The 26,838-nt window shown below is 35.3% G+C and overlaps 3 protein-coding genes, 1 long non-coding RNA gene and 1 pseudogene across 8 annotated transcripts; 3 read left to right on the top strand and 2 right to left on the bottom strand.

Annotated features, from left to right (window-relative positions):
* The first annotated feature begins 3,255 nt into the window (after positions 1-3,255).
* Positions 3,256-7,994, top strand: LOC103962461 (NADP-dependent malic enzyme-like). Its single transcript, XM_048567282.1, has 19 exons — positions 3,256-3,475; positions 4,205-4,325; positions 4,554-4,628; positions 4,802-4,953; positions 5,036-5,141; positions 5,248-5,313; positions 5,446-5,541; positions 5,630-5,701; positions 5,801-5,884; positions 5,987-6,079; positions 6,197-6,244; positions 6,362-6,415; positions 6,510-6,608; positions 6,695-6,784; positions 6,890-6,967; positions 7,077-7,151; positions 7,246-7,336; positions 7,461-7,589; positions 7,700-7,994. The coding sequence occupies exons 1-19, from the start codon at positions 3,339-3,341 to the stop codon at positions 7,786-7,788; spliced, it is 1,755 nt and encodes a 584-aa protein (XP_048423239.1). The 5' UTR covers positions 3,256-3,338; the 3' UTR covers positions 7,789-7,994.
* A 1,143-nt stretch (positions 7,995-9,137) lies between these two features.
* Positions 9,138-12,302, bottom strand: LOC103943898 (2-oxoglutarate-Fe(II) type oxidoreductase hxnY-like). 3 transcript variants are annotated; one of them, XM_048567475.1, is made up of 11 exons: positions 12,013-12,302; positions 11,706-11,932; positions 11,513-11,611; positions 11,326-11,377; positions 10,839-10,960; positions 10,654-10,754; positions 10,494-10,552; positions 10,209-10,265; positions 9,994-10,039; positions 9,589-9,668; positions 9,138-9,424 (listed from the first exon to the last, which is right to left on the bottom strand). In XM_048567475.1, exons 2-11 carry the CDS (start codon positions 11,842-11,844, stop codon positions 9,334-9,336), a joined length of 846 nt encoding a protein of 281 aa, XP_048423432.1. In that variant the 5' UTR covers positions 11,845-11,932; positions 12,013-12,302; the 3' UTR covers positions 9,138-9,333. The 3 variants fall into 3 exon arrangements, with proteins under 3 accessions (XP_048423432.1, XP_048423433.1, XP_048423431.1); XM_048567476.1 differs by having other exon boundaries at positions 11,706-11,927; XM_048567474.1 differs by having other exon boundaries at positions 11,706-11,901; positions 12,013-12,299.
* Positions 12,303-12,694: 392 nt separating this feature from the next.
* On the top strand, positions 12,695-14,579 carry LOC103942050. 3 transcript variants are annotated; one of them, XR_007251915.1, is made up of 7 exons: positions 12,695-12,950; positions 13,060-13,277; positions 13,352-13,515; positions 13,596-13,651; positions 13,777-13,869; positions 13,945-14,024; positions 14,376-14,579. It is a non-coding gene; the product is annotated as an uncharacterized LOC103942050 (long non-coding RNA). The 3 variants fall into 3 exon arrangements; XR_007251914.1 differs by having other exon boundaries at positions 12,698-12,950; positions 13,371-13,460; XR_007251913.1 differs by having other exon boundaries at positions 12,698-12,950; positions 13,352-13,460.
* A 2,515-nt stretch (positions 14,580-17,094) lies between these two features.
* Positions 17,095-17,487, bottom strand: LOC125469550 (E3 ubiquitin-protein ligase CIP8-like). The gene has a single exon (XM_048566952.1). It carries the CDS (start codon positions 17,485-17,487, stop codon positions 17,095-17,097), a length of 393 nt encoding a protein of 130 aa, XP_048422909.1.
* Positions 17,488-25,514: 8,027 nt separating this feature from the next.
* On the top strand, positions 25,515-26,457 carry LOC125469549 (annotated as a pseudogene).
* Positions 26,458-26,838: the final 381 nt, after the last annotated feature.

The raw sequence follows: 26,838 nt of genomic DNA, 5'->3' as shown, positions 1-26,838 counted from the left end.
GGTAATTTAGAATTTTTCTTTTTTGTTGAAATTTTGTTACATAATTTTAATATTTAAAAAAGTAAGTTTAAGGATGGTGTCATTTAAAAAGATGATATTGTACGTGTCAAATTGCAATAGGCGCGGAACTGTAGCTGTCTTGTGTGTCGGGGGAACTGGATCCCCTGAATTGAGTAAATGATCTAGACGGTTGAAATTTGAACTAACAATTATTAATCAAAGATTCTTTTAAAAATTATAATAATTATAATCAGTTACATCAAATTTTAAATTTACTCAAAAAATTTAGCCTTTTAAACTCAAGAGGGGTCCGGTCCCTGTGCCGGGCTCCTCAAATAATTTCTCCTGTGCAAGGACGTGATCGGGACCATCTCCACCAAATGTCGTGCTTCAATCCAATCCAAACCTAATCTGAAAAACCAAACCTCAATCTCCTGTGAGCCACTTGGAAAAAGGAAACTCAGTGGTCAAGGACTAGTCATATTTCAGGGCCCTACCCCAACACAAAAGCAACTCAAAATGATGAAATTTTTAGCAGATGGTGCCCTTACGGTCGATCCACCGATCCTTCTTTTTAACAATTAATAATTTAATTCATTGTTGTTATAATAAAAATTATATGCACAAAATATTTCAAACTTTTTAATTATTAAATTTAATTTTTATGTTTTTAACTAAACTTAAATAGTTAAAATATTCGAAATATCTTAAATTTCACATCACTATAAAAATTTTCTCAAATGATGTGAAAGCTTGAGTCATTTGAAAGGTATACACAATATAATATATACTATATATATTGTGCAAGAGGAGTATTCTCATGCCTAATTATTTAGAATATAGAAAAAATAATAATTCTATTGATTCTGAAATTTTAATCTGACAACTTAAGAACTTGATATATTAATAATTGTGTTAGTTGGTAGTACTGAGTAGCCTCTAAAGATATGTGGTTGTGTGATAAAATCTCAACGCAAATAAATTAACTTGAACAATGCAAAGGAGGAAATAGAAAATAGAATAACGTATAATGATGTATTATATATTCTTTTAACTTTTAAATGGTTTAGCAAAGTGTTCTTTTTTTTTAATATTTAAAGCAAAGTAATTTGAGATGATATTGTTATTAGGTGATTAACGAGAGGGCAATTACTACGTATAAGAATCTAAACTCATTTTATTAAGTTGTCTAAATTTAAACTCATTTTAATTGGTGGATTTAAAATTTTCAATGTTGTAGAACTGAAATCATTATTTGGTGCATTTATAAGTATATAAAGGACATTTTTACATATGTATATAATAAAGAAATAGTGAAAATTATGAAAAGAAATGTATACCACACATACATACTAAAGTAACTTAATTCGTATCAAAAGAGAATAGCGCTTACATGTACAGAGGGAAAGAGTTTTTTATTTTATTTTGATTAGTTGAGAAATGCTAGTATTTTTCTCATTGAACTTTTTTAATCTATCTTATCAGTAATTCTCATTATGTGATTTCACACGATGATCTGAACAATTTGATTTTATATCACTCTTTAACTATCAACTTTTTAAAATGAATCAAATTTGAAATCGTTTGCACACATAATAGTTATATAACAAACATACAACTCATTTTATTTAGTTAAATTTTGAAATATTGAAATCGTTCATTCAAATGTTAAATAATTTGATAAACTTGTCTCTACAATTAAACTAAAAAGTAGACGATTTCGATAATAATATACTATTACAACTTAATAAGAGAACCGAAAAATAAAACGAAAAGAAAATAGTAACTACCATCCTGTGTTACAAATTTCTTTGGGTTACATGCAATGATTGACGGACAGCAACGACAATAGAGGCAGCTGTGAGAGCCGACACACGGACATGTGCAATATAATCTCATTATCCAAATGAATCAAACTCCCCCCCCCCCAAAATCACTCCGTGTCAAACTCTCTCTCCTGCTCTCACAGACATGTGTAATATAGTCTCATCATCCAATTGAATCGAACCCTTTACCAAAAAAAAAAAAAAATAAAAAATCAGATCGCCCTATCACTCTTTATCAACTCTCTCTCTCTCCTCTCACCACGGTAAGAATTTTCGTTGTGCCGAATACACGGTTCATTTTATTAAAAAAATATTTTAGTACGGTTTAATAAACGGAAAGAGATCATGTTCGTATTTCTTTTTTTTAATCCATTAAGTTCGAGAATTAGGATTATTAAAATTTGATCGAACTGCTTAATTATAATTTTTAAAATGAATTCTTTTAAAATGAATTCTTATTTATAACTGTTGGATCAAATTTTAATAATCCAAATCTTCTTACTTGATGATTAGGAAGAAGGAACTTAGCATTGTAAGCCATATTTTTGACACACTATAAAATTTCTCATCTCTACCGTCTGTACCGCCGAACACAGACAAAATCCCATGTCTCTGTCTAGTTCTCTCTTCAATCCTATCCGTTTACCCATCTAACTATTCCCTCGATGTTTTTTTACAATGAAATCCATAAGAATATCCTACTAACTTTTCTGTTCTTTTATGCTAATAATTAACTAAAAAAGAGAAGAAAAAAAGTAAAAATTGAATAGTTAACTCGAATACGACTCTTACCGTTTTACTATCTGGATCAGGATCCTCTCTTAATCTAAGGATGATGATCCTTATGACCAAGAGATGTGGACAGTTAGATAAAAATTCAACGATTATAATTATTATAATTTTAAAGGAACCCTTCTATTTGTAACCGTTGAATAAAAATTTAACAGCCCACATCCCTTAATCATGAGGATTCTCAATCCTTAGATTAGGAGAGGATCCTGGTCCTTAATTTCCTATTACGATTTGACTTTCCCTGTAGAAGAAGCCAAAATCTAGAGAAAATTTTAATTGTGATGATAACACAGATGGTACATCAGGTGCTTTTATGTAAGCGATGCTAAATTTTATTTTTTAAATTATTAACTTTATAACACGTAAATTCCACTATTTGTATAATGACACGTGGTGTACCGTGCCGGCCATACTGAAAAATCTTTCCAAAATCTGTGGTTTGCATCGGTGAAAATTTTATATAATGACACATGATGTACCATTTCGAGTGCCGGTTACATTGAAAAATCTTTCCAAAATCTGTGGTTTGCATTGGTGGAAATGTAAAATGGGTCGCTGTTTGTTTTGTTATTAAAAAGAGCTTCAACACAAAAGCAGAGCACTGCACCATCTTCTGCAACTTCTGCTTCTGCTTCTCACATAAGCGCTTTTGAGCTCAAAGGGTCACTGAGAAAGGTTGGTGCTGAATCTGATCTTAAGATATTACTTGGGTCGTTGAGGATGGCGAGCAAGGTCACGGATCCTACGGTTAAGATCGACCCGAAATCCACCGTCGGCGGCGGCGTTGAGGATGTATACGGTGAGGACACTGCCACCGAGGACCAACTCGTCACCCCCTGGAATTACTCCGTTGCCAGGTCAACATCTCTTTTCATTAAGTTACTCTTTACCGTCTGGTTTCATACATGGATCATAGTAGCTGTGTCTGATGATGGAGGATTGAGGTTCAGTATACCTGTTGTGGGCCCCACAGAATTCTATGATCCCTTGTGAAGCAGTTCTGAAATCTGAACCTTCCATTTTAAGTCTCTGAAAAGTGAAAACTGAAAAGTTTGCAGTTCTGATGCTGGCTGTTTGTTTATTTTCAATAAAAATTAGGATTTTAATAACAAAAACAAAGAATATATATTTATACATGTAAGTTTTTTGGGAAATGATTGGGTTACAAATCTAGACCATTTTTTTTTAGTATTTCTTCGGTTAATATTCGATTTCGATATATCATCACGACCAGCACATGACCACTTTTCAGTATTTGATCAGTTAATGCTTGATCGTGTTATCGTCAGTATTTGATTTTAATCAGTTCATGAATTGAAATTTGTAAATTAATTAATCATTTCAATCAACTTTCAAAGTTTTTAACTTTTTATAATACTATTTTTTTTATTTTTAAAACAAACATAGCGTTAGGATTAGATAGTTGTTAGGGAGAAGAAGATGGAGATCGAACTCACACCATAGTGGATAAGCATGATTACTTTCCGCCACTGCGGTGGTGAAGGGCGTTCTCATTTGGATCAAGCACCATTTTTTGTGATAGTTAATTTTTTTTTTGTTTAATTTTTGGTGTGTCTTTTATGCAGTGGGTATTCGTTGCTGAGAGATCCTCAATACAACAAGGGGCTAGCATTTACAGAGAAAGAGAGGGACGCCCATTACTTGCGTGGTCTTCTTCCTCCGGCAACTATTTCTCAACAAGTCCAGGTTTCAATTTTCAGAACTCTACTTGGTATTCATCTTAAGTTGATTTACATATATGGCTATGTTTTAACAACTCAAACATGTTGTTAGCTCGGTTAGACCAGTTGGTCATGACAGTGTTCCCGCCACCTTTCACTCGAGTTTGATTCCCCCTCCCCGCAAATTAGAATAGTTTAGAAAAAAATGAAAATGTCGTTGGCTCATTTAACATTGTATACTACTGTTAACCAGGAGAAGAAGTTGATGAATACCATCCGACAATATCAAGTCCCGTTGCAAAAATATATGGCACTGACGGAACTCCAGGTACTTTTTCTTTCACCCGGATCAGTTTAATTTGAGGTTGATTTCGAGTTTATTTCTTGAAGTTAAACTCGGTTTCCATAAGATTGAAACTGTTTCAAGTGTGTTATATTTATTGGCGCAATGTGTTAAACATTTAAGGATGTAAAGGATCATTCATTTGCTTTGTTTAACAGGAGAGGAATGAGAGGCTGTTCTACAAACTTCTCATTGATAATGTCGAGGAATTGCTACCAATTGTCTACACTCCGACTGTTGGTGAGGCTTGCCAGAAATTCGGGAGCATCTTCAGGCGCCCTCAGGGTCTTTACATAAGTCTAAAAGAGAAGTACGAGTATTTGTTTACACCGTGATTTTTCTGTTTTCTCAACATGAAGTTCTATAACGTGAAAAACTCTTGAACATTATAGGGGTAAAGTTCTTGAGGTATTGAAGAACTGGCCTGTAAGGGCTGTTCAAGTTATTGTTGTGACTGATGGTGAACGTATACTGGGACTCGGTGACCTTGGTTGTCAGGTAAGGTAGCGGAATGAATTTTTTTTCTTTGAGTTATAAGCATTTTGGTAAAATAGCGATACTGGAAAATAACTTGACGCACACCGCCTTGTTGAACATGCTTCAGGGGATGGGAATTCCTGTGGGGAAGTTGGCATTGTATACGGCACTTGGAGGAGTTCGCCCCTCAGCGGTAAGCGTTTTCCTATTTACTAAATAGTAATCATTGTTTACACTTCAACATGATAGGTTTGCATTGCAAATCATGGATATCATAGCATATTTATTTATTTTAATCAAGAATTCCGTGGACTTTTCTCTTCAGTGTTTGCCTGTAACAATTGATGTTGGGACAAACAATGAGAAGATGCTGGATGATGAGTTTTACATTGGACTCAGACAAAAGAGGACAAGGGGAAAGGTTTACCTTACTCCAGTCTCTAGTTTGCGTGTATGATCCAGAATTATAAAGCTTAACTTAATGTGAGAGATTTTGATCGTACTTGCAGGAGTACGAGGATCTTTTAGAAGAGTTCATGAGTGCTGTCAAGCAGAACTATGGCGAAAAAGTTCTTGTACAGGTTGCTTCTTATGTTACATCATCTATACACTGGATTTTTGGAGTACAAAATTTTCATATTTTCTGAGGTTGTCTAGTCCCTTTATATTGAAATGTGCAGTTCGAAGATTTTGCAAACCACAATGCTTTCGAGCTGCTGGCCAAATATAGATCATCTCATCTCGTCTTCAATGATGACATACAGGTACAAATTAGATAACTGACTGAGCTTGCACGATAGCCTTTAGGGTGTGTACACTTTGTTTCTTTCTGTTTTGAACCATTGTCTCCTTGTTTCAGGGGACAGGCATCTGTAGTTCTTGCAGGAGTTGTGGCAGCACTGAAGTTAATCGGTGGTTCCCTGTCTGAGCATAGGTTTTTGTTCCTTGGCGCTGGAGAAGTAAGAATTGTTATATAATTGTCGATTTTTTTCTTTACTGCATCAGATTGGTAGAGAACCAAGAGTAGTCCAACTCTACAGCATAATTCTCATTCCACTGTTACTTGGTGATTGTAGGCTGGTACCGGTATAGCAGAACTAATAGCTCTTGAGATCTCGAAAAGGGTATTAACTTTCTAAAATAATGTGCATGCCTCATGTCAATCCAGAGATGTAAAGAACTTCTAGTCACGATTGATCAATGTTCTTCCTTCATTATTTAGTTTTCTTCGTCTCTTGTAGACAAAAGTTCCTGTGGAAGAGGCCCGTAAGAAGATCTGGCTTGTTGATTCAAAGGTGGGTAGCGTTCTCGATCAAAATTCTGACTGTCCCTTATCAATTTTTCTAGTTTCCTCTCCATACTTAACGCAGCCCATGAATTGTCTTGCAGGGATTGATTGTTATCTCTCGTAAAGATTCTCTTCAACATTTTAAGCAGCCTTGGGCTCATGAGCATGAGCCTGTTGATAATCTTTTGGATGCTGTCAAGGTTCGAATCATATGATATATATTTTTAGTGGATATATGTTAGTTTTATAATTCTCGGTTTTTGATAGTACATCCATACTTCATCAGGCAATTAAACCAACAGTTCTTATTGGATCGTCTGGTGTTGGAAGAACATTTACAAAGGAGGTGATTGAAGCAGTATCGTCCTTCAATGAGGTAATCCTCTTTTTTCTCTTACCCCTGTTCCGTGTCTATCTTCTTGTACGTAGGCATAACATGTTCAGCATCGGTTTTATTGACATTAAGAAATGAATGCTGCAGAAACCTCTCATTTTGGCTCTTTCCAACCCAACATCACAATCTGAATGTACCGCTGAAGAAGCTTATACTTACAGTGAGGTATAATATTTACGCTTACTATTAATCTGTTGTTACTTGATTGAGGATTTATATCAGAAAGTGAAACTAATTTCTCATTCATGATTCTTGTCCGGCTTCCATTACCAAGGGTCGTGCAATTTTTGCCAGCGGAAGTCCATTTGATCCTGTTGAGTACAATGGCAAAGTTTTTGTTCCTGGCCAGGTAATGCAAAACTAGCTTGTAGTTTGAACTTTGAAGACCAAATTTTAACACATTGGTTTGAGTATCAATAACCGAGATTTTTGTATCGTCCCAGTCCAACAATGCATACATTTTTCCTGGATTTGGTCTGGGTTTGGTTATCTCTGGAGCAATCCGTGTTCACGATGACATGCTTCTGGCAGCCTGTAAGTAGATGGAAAATTTTGAACGACGTAATTTTGAAAAAGAATGCAAAGTAGAACTTGTATCGCATTTTCCGACTTTTGCATTTACCATTTGTTCAACTTCTTGGTTTTCTCCTAAAATCAGCGGAAGCCTTGGCGGGGCAAGTTTCCGAGGAGAATTTTGCACAGGGGCTGATCTATCCACCATTGTCGAACATCAGAAAGATCTCTGCCCAAGTAGCTGCTAATGTAGCTGCCAAGGCATATGACCTTGGTAAGTTTTCTTCTGCCTTTTGTCACTTTGGTATATTCTGAGTTCTAACCCAAAAATATATCATTTCTTCCATGCCCCATGTAACTCTTTTTCATCTTATGCTTTTGTAGGCGTGGCTACGCGTCTCCCCCGTCCTGAGAATCTTGTGAAGCATGCCGAGAGTTGCATGTACAGTCCCGTCTACAGAAACTACCGCTAAACAGTGTCTGGCTCCGTCGTTTGTTGTGTGTTATGCTTTGCTTTGAGGCTATTTATCAAGAATGTGTGTTTCTGAAGATGTGCTGTATCGGTGCTTGTGAAATAAGGGAAAGATGATGCGTGTAAATCATCGGTTTGTAAAATTCGAATAAATATGCTAATTGTATTTGTTCCTGCAGATCAAATGCATTAGCCTCCTTCGCATTTTGTTCTTTGATGTCGTTACGTCTCCTGCTCTACAAATCATATGTATAGTTTCTAAAATGTGTTTGGTCAAAGAGTGCACTTATGTTCATGAGAATGATAAAGCAAAGAATCAAACATAAGACCTCGATTGCAGGGACAAATGCCCACATGAGGTAAACCTCTTGCAAGCTAGTACGCACTTGTTGAAATGCCACTTACCAAAAGCAAATGTATTAATATAAGTGGCACCAAAGACTCGAAAGGAGATGGTGGTTCCCTTTTCATTCATTCAACCATTGCAGCACTAACATGGCTAAAAAGCCAAGTAAAGCAAGTGTTGATACGAATCATTTGAGGGAGTGCAAATGTGTTTGCTCAAAGAGTGCACTTATGTTGTTAATACGAACGATAAAGCAAAGAAATAAACATAAGATCTCGGTTGCAGGGTACACTCTAAATTACTTTAATTATAAGCTTTTTGTGAGCGAGTGCGCACTTGTTGAAACGCTATTTTCCAAAAGCAAATGGATCAATACAAGTGGCACCAAAGATACAAAGGAGATGGTGGGTTCCTTTCCAATCATTCAACCATTACAGCACTAACATGGCTAAAAACCAGGTAAAGCTATATAAAGTGTTGATATTAATGATCGGTGTTTGACCCAAAATGATATGATGGTATAACTCTTCGTTTTAGTTCCTGACATTAAAAATCGATATGGTTTTTAAGATTGTACATGTAAATCATTTTGATTATTTATGAAATTTTTTTTCAATATTATCGTTAAGTGTTGGGGTTCGTTCGACAAAAATACCCTTAAAAAGATGGTTACATGGTATTTCAGGTGAAAATTCAATAAGGATATTGAGATATTTTTTTTACAAAATGACTAAAATGATTTACAGTGGACCAACCTCAAGGGCCACTTTATCGATTTTAATTATCAAGTACTAAAAAGATAAGTTATGTTAATTTCAGGAACTATTTTGACTAAAATGTCATTAATTATTTGAGGGAGTACACTCTTTAATTATAACCATGGATGACTTCCTACTGCACCCAGTTTTACCAAGAACCCCGAATATGCAGGCTTACGACACACTCTACGCTACCGGTAATTTAGAACGAACTACATGTTCCGTACTAGGTCAGTTAGATACAGATTCTGCAACAAAAATGGTTGAAAATTTATTGCGGTAGGGTACCAGATTACAAGGTTATATGAAGTTGCAGAGGGATACATTTTGAACAGTGACGTAGCGATTATGGAGTACAGCAATCGTTGAACTATATCGAAACTTATGCTAGCTATCTTAGAAGAATGAGGAATCATCTTCAATTGCAGCAGAACTGACAAAATTATTTGTTTTGTTCGGTGTAGACATTCAGATCAGCGTGAGTGTCGTAATAGCGCTGGCTCAGGTAAGTGCGGCACAAGATCGGTGGAAATCTGGAAAAGTAGACAGATACAGGAATGCAATGAACAGTGAGAATATCACTCTAAATGCTTTATGATTCGAATTTCAAAACCGCCATCCTTTGGCCGCATAAAATTTTTGAGTTGCTCAAATAGCTATACAATAGTTCCAGCATAACATTTGTGTCGGAACTTACTTGGGAGGGTTATTTTCAGATTTGCACGTAGGCAAACACTCAACAAGGCAATCGTGACTTGGTTCCATAAAGTATGCGATCTGCCAAAGAAAAGAAGCAAATGAGATATTGATTCCAAAATCCGAAAGAATGTTCTGTAAAAAAGAAAACAAAAATTAGTATATCATATATGTGAAAGTTAACATAACGAATGCCATGTAAATCCCGAGAAAAGAAAACAAAAATCAAGTAATTGAGCTTATGTACAATTCAGGCACAGATACAAAAACTGAAATTGACGGTTTACATTTGAACCAGATGATAGACACAACGAACAAAATAATCTTACATAGCATAAAAACACTGAAACTGATGTAGTCTAGTACGCCATGAAATAGAAGAAGTAAAGAAGAAAAGGAGTCATACAGAGTATCTGTCTTGACCGTTCCCTACAACTCTATGCAATGTGGACCTGAGCACAAAAACAAAGCAGGAGTATGCGTCACAATAGTTGAACACAAAAATTCTAAAAGGAGAATGCACATATAATAAGATCCAAATGAAATGCACAGCTCCAAAATGCCAGCATTCATCTTCTATGAGCATATAATGCAGACAGAACTAAGAGATGTGTGCAGTACTTGAAAATGCCGTTGCTCCAGCGTTCCAGCATGTCACCAATATTCACTATAAATGCACTGAAGTAATAAACAGAAAAAAGAATGTTACCATACTGAATTAAAAAGGTGCCTTTGCATTATATTTGCTACTATGGTGGCGAATATAAAATCGTGAAACGTTCCAAACATGCTACTAGCAATGAAGCATATATCCGCAAGGAAGGATACAACCATAGCACATATGAGTCAGCCAGAATTAAGCCACTTTAATGATATCAATCTTCCCCGGAGGGTAGAATGACTAACCCTTTTATTGGTGGTACATATTCCCATATTTGAGGTTTTGCATCCTTATCTTTGCATATCTGCAAAGAGATATGGGTAGAATAACAGATTAATAATGCAATAGTTACACCTGCCTTCTTAACAATGGTAATATAGCTTAAGTTCACAGCAGCACTCTTACTTGGAGACCTGCAACATCATCTGTTGCCAATAGGGTTATAAAACCAAAGTCCGAATGAGCTCCAGCTCCAAAAATTCCATTCGCTGGATCAGAAACTTGACCTATATAACAAATGAACATCGTCTTAGGAGTTAAAATAGTTGTAGGATCAAATTAAAGTTACAAAACTTTTGATTGAAATTTACCATCATAGTGTAGTAAACGCAGTGTTGCTATAGCCTCGCCAAGCATTTCTGGTTTGTCGAAGAAATGGATGTCGAGATCAAGAGCAAGGGCCACAAGCCTACCAACTGACTTAGCCACCTCCCTGAAATGATTTTCATGAAAACAGGTCTCCTCAACGCTTATCATCCACTCTAGAAAGAACTAATCTAGAAGAAGAAATATGGAAAAGGATTATTGAAAGTTATGAAAGTAATCAATCATTCATCCTAAAAACTTGTCACTAACATAAGGGATATTCTCATAGCAATCGACACTACGATATTCTGCTGAACAGAGTTGCAAACTTGGAAGCAGATATGAGTAAAAGCCACTATTTAAAATGCCAAAAGGGAAAACAACGATTTCTAACATGGAACAAACATTGATCACATGCCCGTCGAGACACATGCACAAGCACTCTGATCATACAAAACATATGTAGTTGCTAAGTGCAAGTGCACAACTTACAAGCATTGTCTATGATAATCCTCCATGGTCTCCCTCCACCCCGGCAACACATCTACAACGAAAACAAATAGTACGAAAAGATCAATAACACCCTTCTATTGCTAGATGCTAAAAGTACGAAAGGGCATTATAAAACCAAATTTTGCTAGAAATCCAGCATTCAATTCCACAACTTGCAGTTATTTACCTGGAGCAGGCCAAACATTAGGCCCATAAAACGGCTTTTTAGCTTCTGGGTCATCTTCTTGTAGCTCAACTCCTATGTAATACCCCTCCTTGTAATCTCCTACTCATCGAACAAAACCCAAATTTTATGAAACAAGAACAAAAACCCAAGGAAACAACCAGAATTTGTACTTTCCTAGTGGTTTGATACAAACCGTGAACTTGGTTTTCATGATCGAGATGCTCGTCGAGAGAAGGGGTATATCCCCTGTAATTCTTGTTCCTCAAAAGCTCCATTTTTGCACTCAATGGCAACCCGAAAAGCCTCCTGCTCTGATCAAACACCTTCGCCATGAACTCCTCGCTTATTCCATGATTCACCAGGTAGAAAAACCCGCAATCCAAACACGCCTAAAACAACCCAGAATTCAGTTTTGCTTCACTACCCAGATTAGAAAAACAGAAAATCGTCAAACCCAGAAAAAAGTTGAAGAATTTATGCGGGAGTCGTAAGTTTCTAACCTGTTTAAGTAAAGAGACGGATTGGTGGGTCTCGGAGCTCGAGAGATCGATGCAGTTGAGGGCGGAGACTCTGGCAACTCCGTCGCCGTTTGTGATTTGGGTTACCATTTTCCGGGGAAACTCAAGTGGCAGGACTTGAGAAGTCAGTGTACGAAATCGATTGTGGAGGACAATCTTTTGGGTTATTTTAACGAAAAAGCTCAGGTGGGCAACGAGGGACGATACCACGCACTATCCTCGGTTTTTTTATGTAATTCTGTTTAGCCGCCTATTTTGCTGGCTTTGTTTGCCGCTTTATGCACGTTGTTCTGTCTCTTCTTTGTGTACGTGGAGCTGGACGGGTTTGCCACCACACAATTAAGTGGGTGCCATATGCTTAAGTAACGTATATTTTATATATACTAAAACCCGGTGGAAACTACTGTTCATTAACAGTGCTCCACCGGTTTTGCCCCTCTTTCTCTTCATGTTTTTTCAGCTTTAGTGGGGTTAAATGGTGAATTGGCCACTTTGCCCCTCTTTCATTTTTCTTTCCGTCCGTGCGTGCATGTTGTGTTTTCTAGGATTCTAGCTTTTTCCACTTTTATCTGCTGCTGCGTGTTAGTTCCACGTGTTGGTCATCGGGATCATTTGGCCCTTAATGTCAGGATTTCTATTTGCTTCCAGTGGCTTCCAATTGCTTCCAATTGCTTTCATTTGCTTCATCTCTCCTGGAATGAAAAAAAAAAACATCTGCGTTCATCCAACCTTAGAATCCCGAAACCAAAATTCATCCAGATCGTTCCAATCTCCAACGGCAAATCGAAATATCCAGTCGCTTGATTCTCTATCTAAAATACCCACTCATCGTTGCCTTATCTCTGATGATTCAATTGGCCGGCGACGGCTTCTAGGATTCTAGCTCGACTTTTCTTTCAAAACTCAGCTCGAGTGCTCGGGTATTTGTTTTTGGGTGGCCTTTGCTCCGCAAATACAACTTATGTTTAAATTTTGGTTTTTGGTTTTTATTTTTATTTTTAATTTTGAATGTTTTGTTTATGTGTTCAGATGCTCGATTTTCCGACATGGCGATTTCTGCTGATGACCAGAGAACTAGACCTTGCTACTATCGGATTCCTGAGTGAATTTGGTTTTCGTTTGTTTGGGGATTTTGTTTCCAGTATCCGTTTTTCGACTGGTTGTGCATCTCTGTAAAGCTAGATCTGTAAACGTTTTTTCTGTTGTTTTGAATGGAACCAGAGCCTTTCCATGCTCGAGCTCCACAGGTATGGCACCGCCCTTTTACATGTTTTTGCTTTGATTCCAGTTTTTTCCAAGGCTGACGTGGCAATTCTCTAAGAGGATTGCAATGGGAGAAGGTGGCTGCTCTGTGATTTTTGCAAAGGGCAGAAAACGAATGTGAAATCCTAGACCAATCAATCTACGGCGGATGCCCATCTTGCAGAACTGTGAGTTTTGAACTCCTCCTCACAAGAGAAAGCCCAATAACTTTTTGTTTCAGAGGTTTGATTTTTATGGAATTTGAAGTGAAACATTTGGTGCTTAATTTTTAGGTTTTTTTAACATAAATGAATGTGTTATAGGCTATGTCAGAATAATGAAGGACCTAAGAGAGCTTTATTTGGAAGTAGAAGTCAAGGTAATTGTTTGCTCCCAATCCTCATCCTCTCTTCACGTTGTTTCTTTTTAACGTAATTTTTCCACCCCTTAAGAATGTAAAATTTTATTTTCTTCTTTTCTTGATGGATATGCTTTTGTTTGTAGGTTGATCCTGTTGTTTCATTTTGTGAAGCAGTGTAGCCTTTGTCAATCAAATGCTTTGCTGAAACATCCAATAAGAAGAATAAAATAACTATGGTAAGAAGCAACCTAATTTCAGAAATTTTATGTGATTCAGTTTTTAAATTATAATCTTCTAAAAACCTTTTGTAGATTGCTGAGCCATTGGAGAGAGGACTTGCTGAGGACATTGAGAATGTATATTAGCTACAGTGTTCGTTTCTGCAATGCAGGTTGAGTATGATTTCCTAGATTTGATTTATGCCATCCATTGTGTTAAGTCGGTTAAATGTACTATTTGGCTTTTGGGGTTGAATAGTGCGATCTGAATCTCGGGTTTAAATTTTTTGTAGCCTTGAGTTGATCTTGATCCAGAGCTAATGCAAATGGATTTTTATTATTCCTGTATATAAATGATGGCCGTTGATTTTTTTTTTCATTTATTGATATCAAGTTTGCCATCGTCTGCCCAATTCATTCATGTAAAGTATTACTGCTAATTAATTACAACTGTATTAACATTTTGTTTCAGTTGTAACCTTTTTTTTTTTTTTTCCTGATGATCCAAATTGTTTTATATGCAGTGACTGCTTCAAGGAAAATGTGCTCTTATGGGATATTCTATGTTCATGTAACTGTCAATGGGGAATACTAGACTAGCCATTTTTGTAAATCAATGACAAGGCATTTCACAATGTCTTTTCTGTAAGTTACATAAACTTAGACAGCTTTATAAAAATATTTGCTCCATTTTCTACTTAATGTTTATCTTAGTCTTTGGTTATTTATATGTCAAAAATATAGTCTATAGTTATATTTTCGCTCCCGCAACAACGTGCGGGTAAAATTTACTAGTTTTGCACTAAAAGTCAGATTGTACGTTAAAGTAGAGTTGGCTGCCCAAAAATGCGTCTGTAAAAGTTCAAATTCAAGTGAGGAGTTTCAAACCTTTTCTTGCCAGAGCATAAATCAATTCGTGTTATGGTTCAAAAGTAAGTTGTCTTTGCTCAAGTGAAACACAAACGATTCGCCAGTGATTCTGGAACAGCCCGAGCTTATATTTCAAGTTATAGTATTAGTATTTGCACATGTTAGAACAATGATGAATTACTTGGACCACAGTTGTGTTTGGAGTCTCATCAAAATGTAAGTCAAACAAATAAGATATGGATATGTATTCTTAACAGCTATAAATATTTTAACAACAAAACAAACATTTAATTGTTAAGACTAGTCAATTTTGTTGTTTATTTTTTTGGGTCACCTTTTCTTTTTTGGTAGATTATTCACAGGAGCGACCCAGCAATCTAGGCTAAAAAAGAGGTAGTCGACCCATTTCCCCCTTTTATTTTGAGTTAGTCGTGATCCAGAGTTTTACTAATTTTGGGCCAAAATGGTAATCGAAACTGTCCTTAATGGCCGTTGTCAAATATTAATCTCTATATTTTTTTTGTCATAATGTTCTTCTATATTTAAATATATTGGTGAGATTTAGATGGGTAAGCACACAAGGATGATAGCATTAAGAACGGAGATATCCAGGTGTAGGGGTGGTTGTAATTGAAGATAAGATGTGAAAAAATCGGTTAACATGCTTTGGAAACATGAATCGAAACATACAGATACTTTTGTTAGAAAATGCAACTACGAAGGATGCTCAAGGAAAAAGGGATAGAGGGAGACATAGAAAAACATGGAAATAGATTTAAGAAAAGATTTGTTGTACTTGGAGCTAACGAAATAATTGATGCAAAATCAAGCGCAGTAGGATTCTTGGATTCAAACAGCTGACTATACTCAATGAGATAAGACTTGGTTGTTGTTGTTATTGTGTATATATATATATATATATATATATATATATATATTGGTAAGATTGTGCTACATTTGACCAAGTGATGGTGATTGGTGGCTCTCAAATCCTATTTGTCTTTCTCCTATTAATCTCATTCTAGTAAGTTTACTTTTTATAATGGCTAAAAAACAATTGTATGATCAAATTCATAATGTTTTTGTTGGGATTTCTTCCCTAAAAAAAATAGAAAATTATAAAATCTGCTCAAAGTCACGTTTACCACTTTTTATCAAAAAATTCTTTTGATTTTATATGTCAATAAATGTTAAAGTGGTGGGAATACGAATTATTTAAATTTTTGTTGGGATTTCTTCCCTAAAAAATTATAAAATCTACGCAAACCCAAGTTTGCTACCTTTTATGAACAAATTCTTTTGGTTTTATCTGTCAAAAAAATGTTAAAGTGGTGGGAATACAAATTAATTACAGTTGACCATCCAAAATATATCTATGTAACGTTCAACACACGTTTAGCCAATCAAGGTTGCATTTTTTGAACCGGCCCTGGGTGCTGCCTCCCAGGTGTCTAGTACAACTTTTTCAAGTTATTCTTATATCAGCATTTGTTGTTTTCGCCCATACCTTATATTATAATTTATGACATTTAGTATAGCATAAATATTTGAAAACTTGAGCAACGTCCTCCCCTAAAATAATTTTTTCTTTTCACTTAGTTCTCAGAACTTTCATTTTGGCTTTTCGTTAATTCTATGATGTACAGAGTATATGACCAACTTCAGGAATATTTGTCTACAAAAAGCTACATGACGTATAAAGCATATGACTAACTTCTGGAGTAATATATGGCAACAAAAAACTACATTCACAACGAAATATGTAAATAATTGGAACTCTTGGTTGTTGAGTTATGAGACAAAACTTAGGAATTGAAGGTTAACACATTTTTAGCAAATTCAAGGGTTTACACTATATGTAAGCGGTGGATTGCTCGGTATTAGGGTCTTTCTCTTTAATCCATTACGTTTCGAATTCAAACTTCCCCTCTTTATAGTGTACATTTGTAGAAAATACCACTTGCACTAAAAGCTATATATAAATAACACTTTCAACTTGACAGAATAATTGCGAAGATATGTGACAATGCACAATGATGTAACAGTCACACTATAACAAATTGCTAGCCGAATGACTTGCTAAATTATTATGAAAGGCCAAAACTTGATTATCCAATTAAATTGTCAACTTTCTGTTCAATCAAAAAGAAAAAAAAAATGTTATCTTCATAAAAACAAATAAAATCGGGTGATACATGTTTGTTTGTAGTATTTTCGAACCATTCTTTTAATAATTATTATTATTTGAAAAACACTTAAATCAATTTCTACTAAAGAGTACTACAAATTAATTTTGGTGCGGCAAACCAAACCTATAAATAATTACATAAACAAACCGCAGAAAAATTAAATGGGATGGCGCAAACTGCAAAGTCACTGTTCGACGGCGGGGATCATGGGGGAGCGGCAGAGAGGGCAAGAGTTGCAGGCGACAAGCCAGGAGGAGATACACGTGGCATGAAATACATGGCCACATGGGACTTGTTTACCAATAATATTGGGATCCTCCTCACCACCTGATTGCAGTCCTTCCATGCAAACCGCACAAACATCATCGACTGCAGTAACAGGACTTGGCATGCATTCAACTCTCAAGGAGCTGCAGGTTGAATTCGATGCTGCAATGATACTGTTATTATTGCAGTGGGCAGAATTGGAATTCTCTGCAAAAGACAAAGTTAAAGCTTCATCCAGATCAAATTCATCAAGGTCGATATGGTAAGTTGATATGGTGTTGAGCAGTTGATCTGAAAATACAGTTGCCATGGAAAGTTTTAGGGTTTTTTTGGCTTTGGAAACGGATGAAAAAGATATCTAAATTCAGTGAGGAACAAGAGGTAGAAGATTTTATATTTATAGAGAGAGAGAGAGAGAATGAAAAATTTGCAAAACCCAAGAAAAGGAAGAACAAAGACTCATCATATACCATAATCATTATTTAATTAACTAATTTTTCCTAATTATTAGTTTATTAAATAATAAATTAAATTTAAAATTTTGATTAATTCAAAAGATATGGATGTCTACATCAAATACCACCTAAGATGGTATGAAAATATAGTATAAAAACATGGTATGAATTAGACGAATGATATAAGAAGTAATTGACTATTATTTGGAGGAATGTGTATGAACCTTACCAAGCCTGTCTGGCTAGCAGATTGGCAATTGGGTCTAAAACCATGGGGTCAAATGTTTAATAGGTTTAGAGAATGTGCAAATTTGACTTGTGGTAGTTTGACTCACACCCAATTGGATCGGCTAGTCAAGTACATTTATATATAAATATATGCAGTGGACCTTAACTTAAAAGATAATATTTTTAATTAAATTTTGCAAATAAGATGTTTTAAGTTTGATTATTGACAAATATGAATTTGAGCCATATTATTTCTAACCTATTATGAAGCTTAATCCACTCTCTCACCCCCTTAGTGTAGAAATATCGCTAGTTCAAAAAAAAAAAAAAAATTGCAAGTCTTGTACCTCATATATTTAATGTCCAAAAATTACTGGAGATAGTGAAACTAAATACTGTCACATGTGACATGTTATAATATAGGTTAAGGGATCATATTATGCTTTTTCTTTTGAAAATGATAAGATAATTACATTAAATTTAGTTAAATTAGAGAGAGTTTTAAACTTAGATGCAAATAGTGCAATGCTCTAGCTAACTTTACTAAATTAGGTTTGCAATGATAATTATACTTTAGAATATCACAGTACAATGAATCAAGGTGCTCAAAACATGTGTGCTCAAAACATGTGTTTCAGTACCGCGAAATAGTATCTTGTGGGTGAAAAGTGTATAGCTAGTTAATAATGCATGTACGGCATAAGAGTTCAACTCCCCTACTAGCTAGGGTGTGGATTGAAGAGCTTATAGGATCTGATAATCGGATCACATGTTCGTATAGATTCATATACAAAAAAACATTTTACCACATATTTTTTTATTTGTCATGCTAATCCTGACACACTATTGGTTCCAACTTCCTCTCGCATTGTCCCTAGCCCCGTATGCCATATAAAAGACCTTCTCTACGGATTGTGATACAAATTCGACTTTAAAAATCATGATTCATGTCTACGTCTATATACTGCTTTACACACCGCAGATGTTGAGGTAGAAAGCATGAGCTTGATGTATAATAATGAAACTAGGAGGGAACATAGTTTTCTGTACTTAATACATAAATTTATACTTAATAAGTTGACAAAGATTATAAGTTCCCAAAGTATAAATTAAATACAATTTAAGGGAACATAGTATTCGTGGGTTTGCAAATGATTCAAATGTCAAACAATAAAATTCCAAACATGAAAAAGAAAGTATAAAAGTAGCGGCATGGCCACTAGCCATGGCTAGTATTTAAAATATTGATGTGTGTGGGAATATCAATGGATGTATCGATAACGATATCGATTGCCTTCGACGAAAATTATGAACATTTACAATGAGTGGGTATATCAACTTATCCAGATTTAGTTAAAATTAGAGAAAATTTTCTCAAAAAAAAAAAAAAAATCAAAAGTTCAATGCAATGGTTCCTGCAAAGTTTCTATAGTGTATTGGTGATATTCATTAATTTTTCAATATCTCGTTTATATAGAGTGGAATTTTCATCTTACCCAATTTCCATATTGATCATTAATTTTTTGAATATTTAGACAAAAATATTGACAGTTTCATAAATATTTTAAACAATACTCATAGCTTACCTTCCAATACTAGTGAACCTTCTTAAAACTGTGATTTGTCTTTTGAAAAATAATATTGCAACTAGATTGATCCAAAGCATTCACATTTGTTATTTTCTTTGAGATGATTCAAATTTATTATTGTTTAGCATTCACATTTGTTATTTTCTTTGAGATGATTCAAATTGATTATTGTTTTTGTAACTTTATTATCTGTCTATATTCCAAAACTTTTCACTTTGTCCTCGAATCCTCATGTTTGTTGACACATGAGACTTTGGTTCTGAGAAACATCTAAATCTTTTGTTAAACACTTTATTTGAAGATTGTAACCATAAAAATAATTTATTGGATTTTCTTGGAAGGATCTTGGGGTGGAGAGATTTTTCAATGTGTCGGAAATATAGTTCTGTACATCAAGTGTAATAATACAATTGGTTATAAACTTGAAAAAAAATTACCAACCAATTGTATTATCACTTAGTATACCTGGCCATGTTTTTTACACTGAAATATTCAGAGATGAGCGGGGTAGGGTGTGGTGGGTTATTGGGTGATGAAATGTTTTTATTGCTCTTAGAGAGAGGAAGGAATAAGTTACATTAGCAACCGTATTACGAGTTATAGTGTGTAGTTTGACTCACATAATCTCTCATAAGTGAGCTAAGTTTCTCAAAAGAAGAAAAATTACTCAATTTATGTGACAATCATTTATCCTAGAGCCGAAAGCATCTCCAACACCATTAGCAAATTATATAATCTAATTTGAATTTAAAAATACATATCTAAAAAGGGTAATTCTATTAGGGAACTGTTATTAGCACTCCAAAAATCTCATTTTACACTCCTCATAAGTGTAATTTTCTTTCTAATTATAGAAAGTTTGGAGTGCAAAATGAGATTTTTGAAGTGCGAATAACAATTCCCTTCTATTAACACCCCACAATCTTATGAAGACACCCCATATCTTAATTTTTTCACTTAAATTTCCTCCTTTACCCCTATTTAATTTAAGTTAGTAGACAAAGAGAAAACCCCAACCACCTAACTATTCCTTGCCGGCGGCAACACCTCATGCAAACATAGGCAATTAAGCCCAACCAGTCGTAATTTCTCATCACGATAGCACAACTCTCTCTCTCTCTATTGCATTTGCATCTGAAACTCTAGAAGAAATGTCTGGCTTTTATTTTTATGTTTTTCTAGAGTGAGAGACAAAGAAGGGCCACGACGGGGTGGCCTGGGCGAGACGACAACTTCGACAACAAAGGTGATAAAGTTTGTCACGCCTCAATCCCGACACACGTCCAGAATTGACATGTGACATCACCAAAAATTTGTATCTGTCATACCCCACCTCCGGGATATGGGCAAAGCACAACTCAATAATCGAATCACATAATAATTTTTCGTATGCTTTATGGCTGCATCTTACTTCCCCATTAGATTGCCTACGTACCCTAAACAGGGATCAAGCCATTCGTAGTTCGTCATGCACAATAATTGACATATAACACAGTTCGATTAAGTCGACATGCATAACATTTCTCAATCAATAATAGAACTTGACAAGCATGAAATTACTAGACTCAGGGTTACATAACAAACCCACTTGAAAATCATGATTTCCCCTCCATCAATATATAGGTCATTATGTCGCAACATGATACCGCAAGTTACAACATATATCATTTCAAAGAACCAACGATGTACAATACCATTCTCTAGCCACATTTATCAACAAGTCTAATCATAACAATAACAATGATATCCAACATAACAATCCCACATGACGATTAACATTTCCACTTCATCCATCACATAAATCATCACGTTTCCCACATAAAATTGCATTTCATAGTGTGTAACATATTTAAGAATTAGCAAAGTACATATTATTCTCTAGAAATATTAATCAACTAAAATACTCATAATAACCACACTCATATCCAACGTCATTCCACAATCCCGTCAATTAATCAATTCATGAATCTAAGATGCACGATCTTAGCATTTAATTACGTTATTCAAATAGTGCGATAACATAACATTTCACGAATTAACCAAGAAACTCTATATAATTCCCCACTTGGATTATGAGTAATAAACATGGTAATTCTAATTTATATTCACAATATCTATTGTGGTAATTCCCGTCTACTCGAATTTAGGATTCTAAGATCACCTTACGGAATGAACAAGAGCAAGGATTCCGGATCACTCAACGGAATCCAACAACATTGGGTTCCGGACCACTCAACAGAACCAAAATATCAAGCGGTTTCTCATAATCTACCCAGACCTATCATATGTAAAGTCAATGCCAATATTATGGAATTGGTGCACTGGCAAATCAGGCACTCAGATAAGCTGAGAGGCTTGGGTGAGTGACAATAAAATAAGCATGTGATACAATAATAAAACCAGCCATCAATCAAAATTTATAAACCTTGAATATAAATCATTCATAAGAAATCAATACCAAACTTTTGAAAACTCTGAATGAGTCACCTAGACATCCAACGGTTCGTCTGAAACAAATCACAATATCTCACAACCATAATCTCATACAACACAATGAAAAGTACGACTAGAGGGATGCAGTTCGACCGAAGCCTACGTAAGTCATCAAACAGGAAGTGGCCCCCCAAAGTGGATTAACCAAGCAGAGCCATCCCCAAGAAAGTAACCCAGCAGGCCGTGACCCCCTAATGCGGATTAACCAAGCAGAGTCACTCCTACAACTGTTAGGAAGTGATCACCCAATGTGGATAAACCAAGCATGATCACTCCTAAGCATACATGGCCACAATGATCACCCAATGCGAATTAACCAAGCAGAACCACTAGTGACCTCCCAATGCGGATTAACCAAGCAGGGTCCTAGTCCACTACTAGCCCTCACCTTTCATCAAATCAAGCCACTCATACAAAACAAACCATATTTCCAATATGTACGTCAAATCCCACTTCATAAACTACCTCAATGGCTAAATATAAAAATTAACAATTTATAGGAAACATAATTATAAAACCATTTCATATTCACATACATTAAAATCACTCACATTTCAACACATCATACCATCTATGCAAATCAACCACCTTTGAAATATGCACGTCAAATCACATATCACGATCATCATCAGTACACAAGCCAAATCATGTTTAATAAACATAGGTATATGACTATATATATATAATCACATTTCAATAGAATCACATTATAAAACCAAGTCAAATTCACAGATGATACCAATACAAGAAATCAAGGTAATAAACATATCACATATGTTCAAGTCACTTTCTAACCAATTTAGGCCCAATAGACTTCATTTAAGTCTCCCATAGTACTAATTTTATTATTTAGAATGTATCGAGACATGTTGACCACCATTCAACTCTCGGTTAACGATATGGTCCACCACTCTACGTAATTCGATCTTGAAGTCCGCATATCAGATTTATGATCCATAACTTCCCAAAGTCAACATTATGCATCTAGAATAACATATTAAAATTTCCTTATGATCCAACGGTCGGATTGTCGTCAATCACACAAACAAGTGGCGGTCCAAATTGATCACCACACCAAACAATTGAATCTTTGGAAACCGAGCTATACATAGGTTTACAGGGTCACTAGAAGATATTTGAAACCTAGACAACACTCGTGAACGATCCCACGCACCGCCACACGCGGTGGTGGTCAAACACTTTTCACAACTAGGTCGACGATAAATTCTAACTGGAAACCGTCCAAATTCACCGGAGAAAACCGGATTTCTAGGGTTCTAAACATCCAACTCTAAAACGAATACGAAAGTACAAACTAAGCATACCAACTTGAAGATTATGAAGAGTAGATGAAGTTTCATACCACATTCGAAGGAAAGGGTTGCCGGAATCACCGAAAAAATGATAAAACCGCCGGAAAACTTGTGAACTTTACGACCTCGAACTGCAAATATGGAAAAGAAATTGGGAAATCTAACATCACATAGATGTAGGGTTCGTCAAAAGCTTTCCATGGACACCAAGATCACCCAAAACGGAGCTCGGATGAAGAAGATACAAGTGGGTCAAGTTTTGTCGTTTTATGGGTCCAATTCTCCCTTAAAACAGGTTAACATCAGCTTTTCCTCCCATTTTTCAGAAACCTCCCCCTTTTTCTAGAGGTTTCACTTCAATTATAGTATTTTAATAAAGTTACCAAAATGCCACCAACTTTAAACGACTCTAATTTCTCCGTTCTGACTCCGAAATAAGATCCGTTTACGCCTACGCGCTCATAGAATCGAACTCTACCTAACCAATTCAAGAGTTGACCGAATAGGTCGAGAAAATTTGAAATGACTAAAGTACCCCTCACTTCTTTTTTCTCAAATTTAGAGAAATAAAGAACTAGTTCCAATCAAATCTTCGAAATACGTCAAGAATAAAATAAAATAATAATTTTGGGGATGGGATATCACAAAGGTAAAGTAGTATCAAGGTTGGTGAGTCGAAGTGTTGGATTGTAACCAATGAAATGAGAGTTTCTGGCCGATGGTTATGGAGGTAATCAGATATACTTGGTCGAATTGTGGCTGCTAGGCGTGCATTTTTTTGTTTTTTGGAGTGGGGCTGTGTGGTGGCTTCAGAAGAATGAGGGACAAAGCTGGATTTCTGTAGAATTTTTTTTAATATGGGATATTTTCATAAAATTGTGGGATGTGTATAAAATCACCCATCTAAAAACAAACAAATTCCAATTAAATAACTAAAATTCTAAAAGTATACAGTATTAACTCTTAATTGAATTAGTTCTTGGGGTTGATCGGGATGATTGTGGAGCGGCAGAGAGGGCAAGAGTTAGAATTGGAGAGCCAGTTTGCTACGCAAGTTTGGTAGTAGACATGGCCACAAGGGACTTGCTGAGCACCACCTTCATCATGATAGGAATATCCGTCGCTATAAAATGAATTATCATTAGTCAGGATTAAATGATGTTGGAAAAGACATTTTACAGTGACAAATTATAATTTTCAACAGGAAAAAGTCCTCGTCATAAATTTTTTTTGGAAATAATTTTTTTTTTTCCCAACCTGCTATCGGAAATATTTCATTTCCAAGGCACGTTGCTCATCATTATTAATTATCTTTACGACAAAAATAAATTCTCAAAATAAAAAATTTATTTTACTTTTGACATGTCAATGTGAAATCATCTACCAAGTCTGAACAAAGTTTCCTAGCAAGGAATAAAGGTGAAAATCATGCTCTGTGTTCAAGTTCATCTAATGTATGTTCAAGTTCATCTAATGTATATAAATATTGCATTATGCATGAATGGGTTCCTTCTATTCATGTTTATAGTTCTCAAATTTAGAAACAAGTTCTAAAGACAGGATATGACTTAGGCACTCATGTTTTCTCATTTTACACTTATTCCCTTTGTTTCTCTTCTTTGATTTCTTTTGACAATTTACTAAATTTAATGGCTAGAAAAAAAGAGTGTCTGAAAATCATTTTTCTTAAAAAGTTAGACGTCATGCTTCAAATGCATATAAGAAATTAAGTGTTCGAATTAAGCAAATTTAGATTGGAATTTTTTTTATTTTTTATTTTATTTTAGAGAAAGCCAACATCATATTGCATTCAAACGTGTCGATTTTTTAATTTAGAGGTCGAATCCAATCCACCAATGCTATGAAATCAACCAGATTAGGGTCTTGGATTGGATTTTGAACACATTTAGAAATAAGTGGTATAATCTACTTAAGTTATGTAAAAATAGTTTCAAAAAGTTGACTTGGTGTCCAATCCAGAGTACCAGATCCTCAACAGTGACTGTGTTAATGAATTTACTCCAGAGAATCCATACCTATTACAAACAAACAAACAAAATCTCTATGCATTTATTTTGCAATCTAGGACTAGATATGATGATACATAGAAACAGGGTGCTAAGAACAATTGCTTAATTAGAGGCGCATCCACTCACACGCACATCCTTTTGCATACCAACACAATCAGCCAATTCTGCTGTTTGGATTCTGCATAATCTGCACTTTTTCAGGAGTAAATACATGCCTTTATAACGTGTCATGTCCCCGATTTCTTTTCCTCCGTATATAAATCACCTTCTCGATCGGCTTGTCATCAATGACACCGGAAAGAAAAATGTTACCAGAACAAGAGTTAGTAGTTGGTATTTCTACTTACAGTTTGACATTGAAAGATGATGATGACATCTGTTACCTGTGTTTTAAGTAGGGAGAGACCCCGTACGACACCAACAGACTTGATAAGTTTCTCCATCAGCTCAAAGGTAGCAGCGCCAGGTAAATATGACATTTAACAAGAGAGCATTTTTCTTTATATTACCATAAATATAATAATTAATTTTCAGGCTAGCATTTGAGCTTATATATTTTGATAAAACTCGAACATGTTTTTGTATAATTTGTGCAATTAACTGCACTGTTTTGTCATACAGCGTTGGAGCTAACAAACTGTGGATTGAGACCAACGAGATGAGGGAGGCTTTCAAGTCCGAACACGTTGAAAGGTGATGAGATACTACCCCTTTACTTTTAATTCATAACTTATATATATGTGTATATATATATATATATATATATATATATATTTGTTTCTTCCTTTAAACTCAAAAGTCAATCATTTTGGCTGCTACGGCCAATTTTAGTTTGCCTCTTCAAATTGTCATTTTTGCAGTCATGTTGAGATTCATGTCTTGTGCATGTTTTTTTATGTATTGTTAAACTTTTGTTTATGAATATTCAAAAGACAAGTAAAGCGTGTTAGACTAGGGGTTGGTTTTGGGAGAGCCGGAATCACTTTTGGGAGAAGCTGTTTTTGCCAATTAGTGATTATAAACTTGTCCATGAATGCATGTTTGCAAGACCAAGAGTCAGTTCCAGCTGGTTAAGAGGGCGCATGAGACTCTCAAAGGAAAAATGGAAACCTACTTTCATCTTGTGCGACAAGCTGGACCTGCGCGCAGATGCTGCTCAGCCCCCAAAGTAAAGGAAAATGATGAAGCAATGCAACAAGGCATGAAGTCTACCTATATAAGTAGAGTGATTTAATTTAATGTTGGAATGAATAAGCAAGGTTGCTCTTGTCGTTGTTGTTGTTTTGTTTCTGAATTAAGGTTATCTTAATTAAGGGTATCCTAAACCTTGTATGCCGTTGTAGCAGAGAATGAAAATCACGAACTTCAAGTTTCTTGAAGTATTATTATTTCGATATCATCAATATTAATATTGACGACATATCTACATTCTAAACTTTGCATCCTAGTTATTTTCATGGACTCCATTAAAGTGCAGTTAAGTTTATCGACGACATATCTATCATTCTATCAATTGTATCATCAATATTAATATCGATGATATATTGACTATT

This window comes from the organism of the source record quoted next, unplaced genomic scaffold (genome assembly GCF_019419815.1).
Source record: "Pyrus x bretschneideri cultivar Hongxiangsu unplaced genomic scaffold, Pyrus_bretschneideri_v1 Contig44, whole genome shotgun sequence".
Lineage (NCBI taxonomy): Eukaryota > Viridiplantae > Streptophyta > Magnoliopsida > Rosales > Rosaceae > Pyrus > Pyrus x bretschneideri.
Note: the sequence above shows the minus strand (reverse complement) of the source record. Positions and strands in the feature narration are given on the sequence as shown.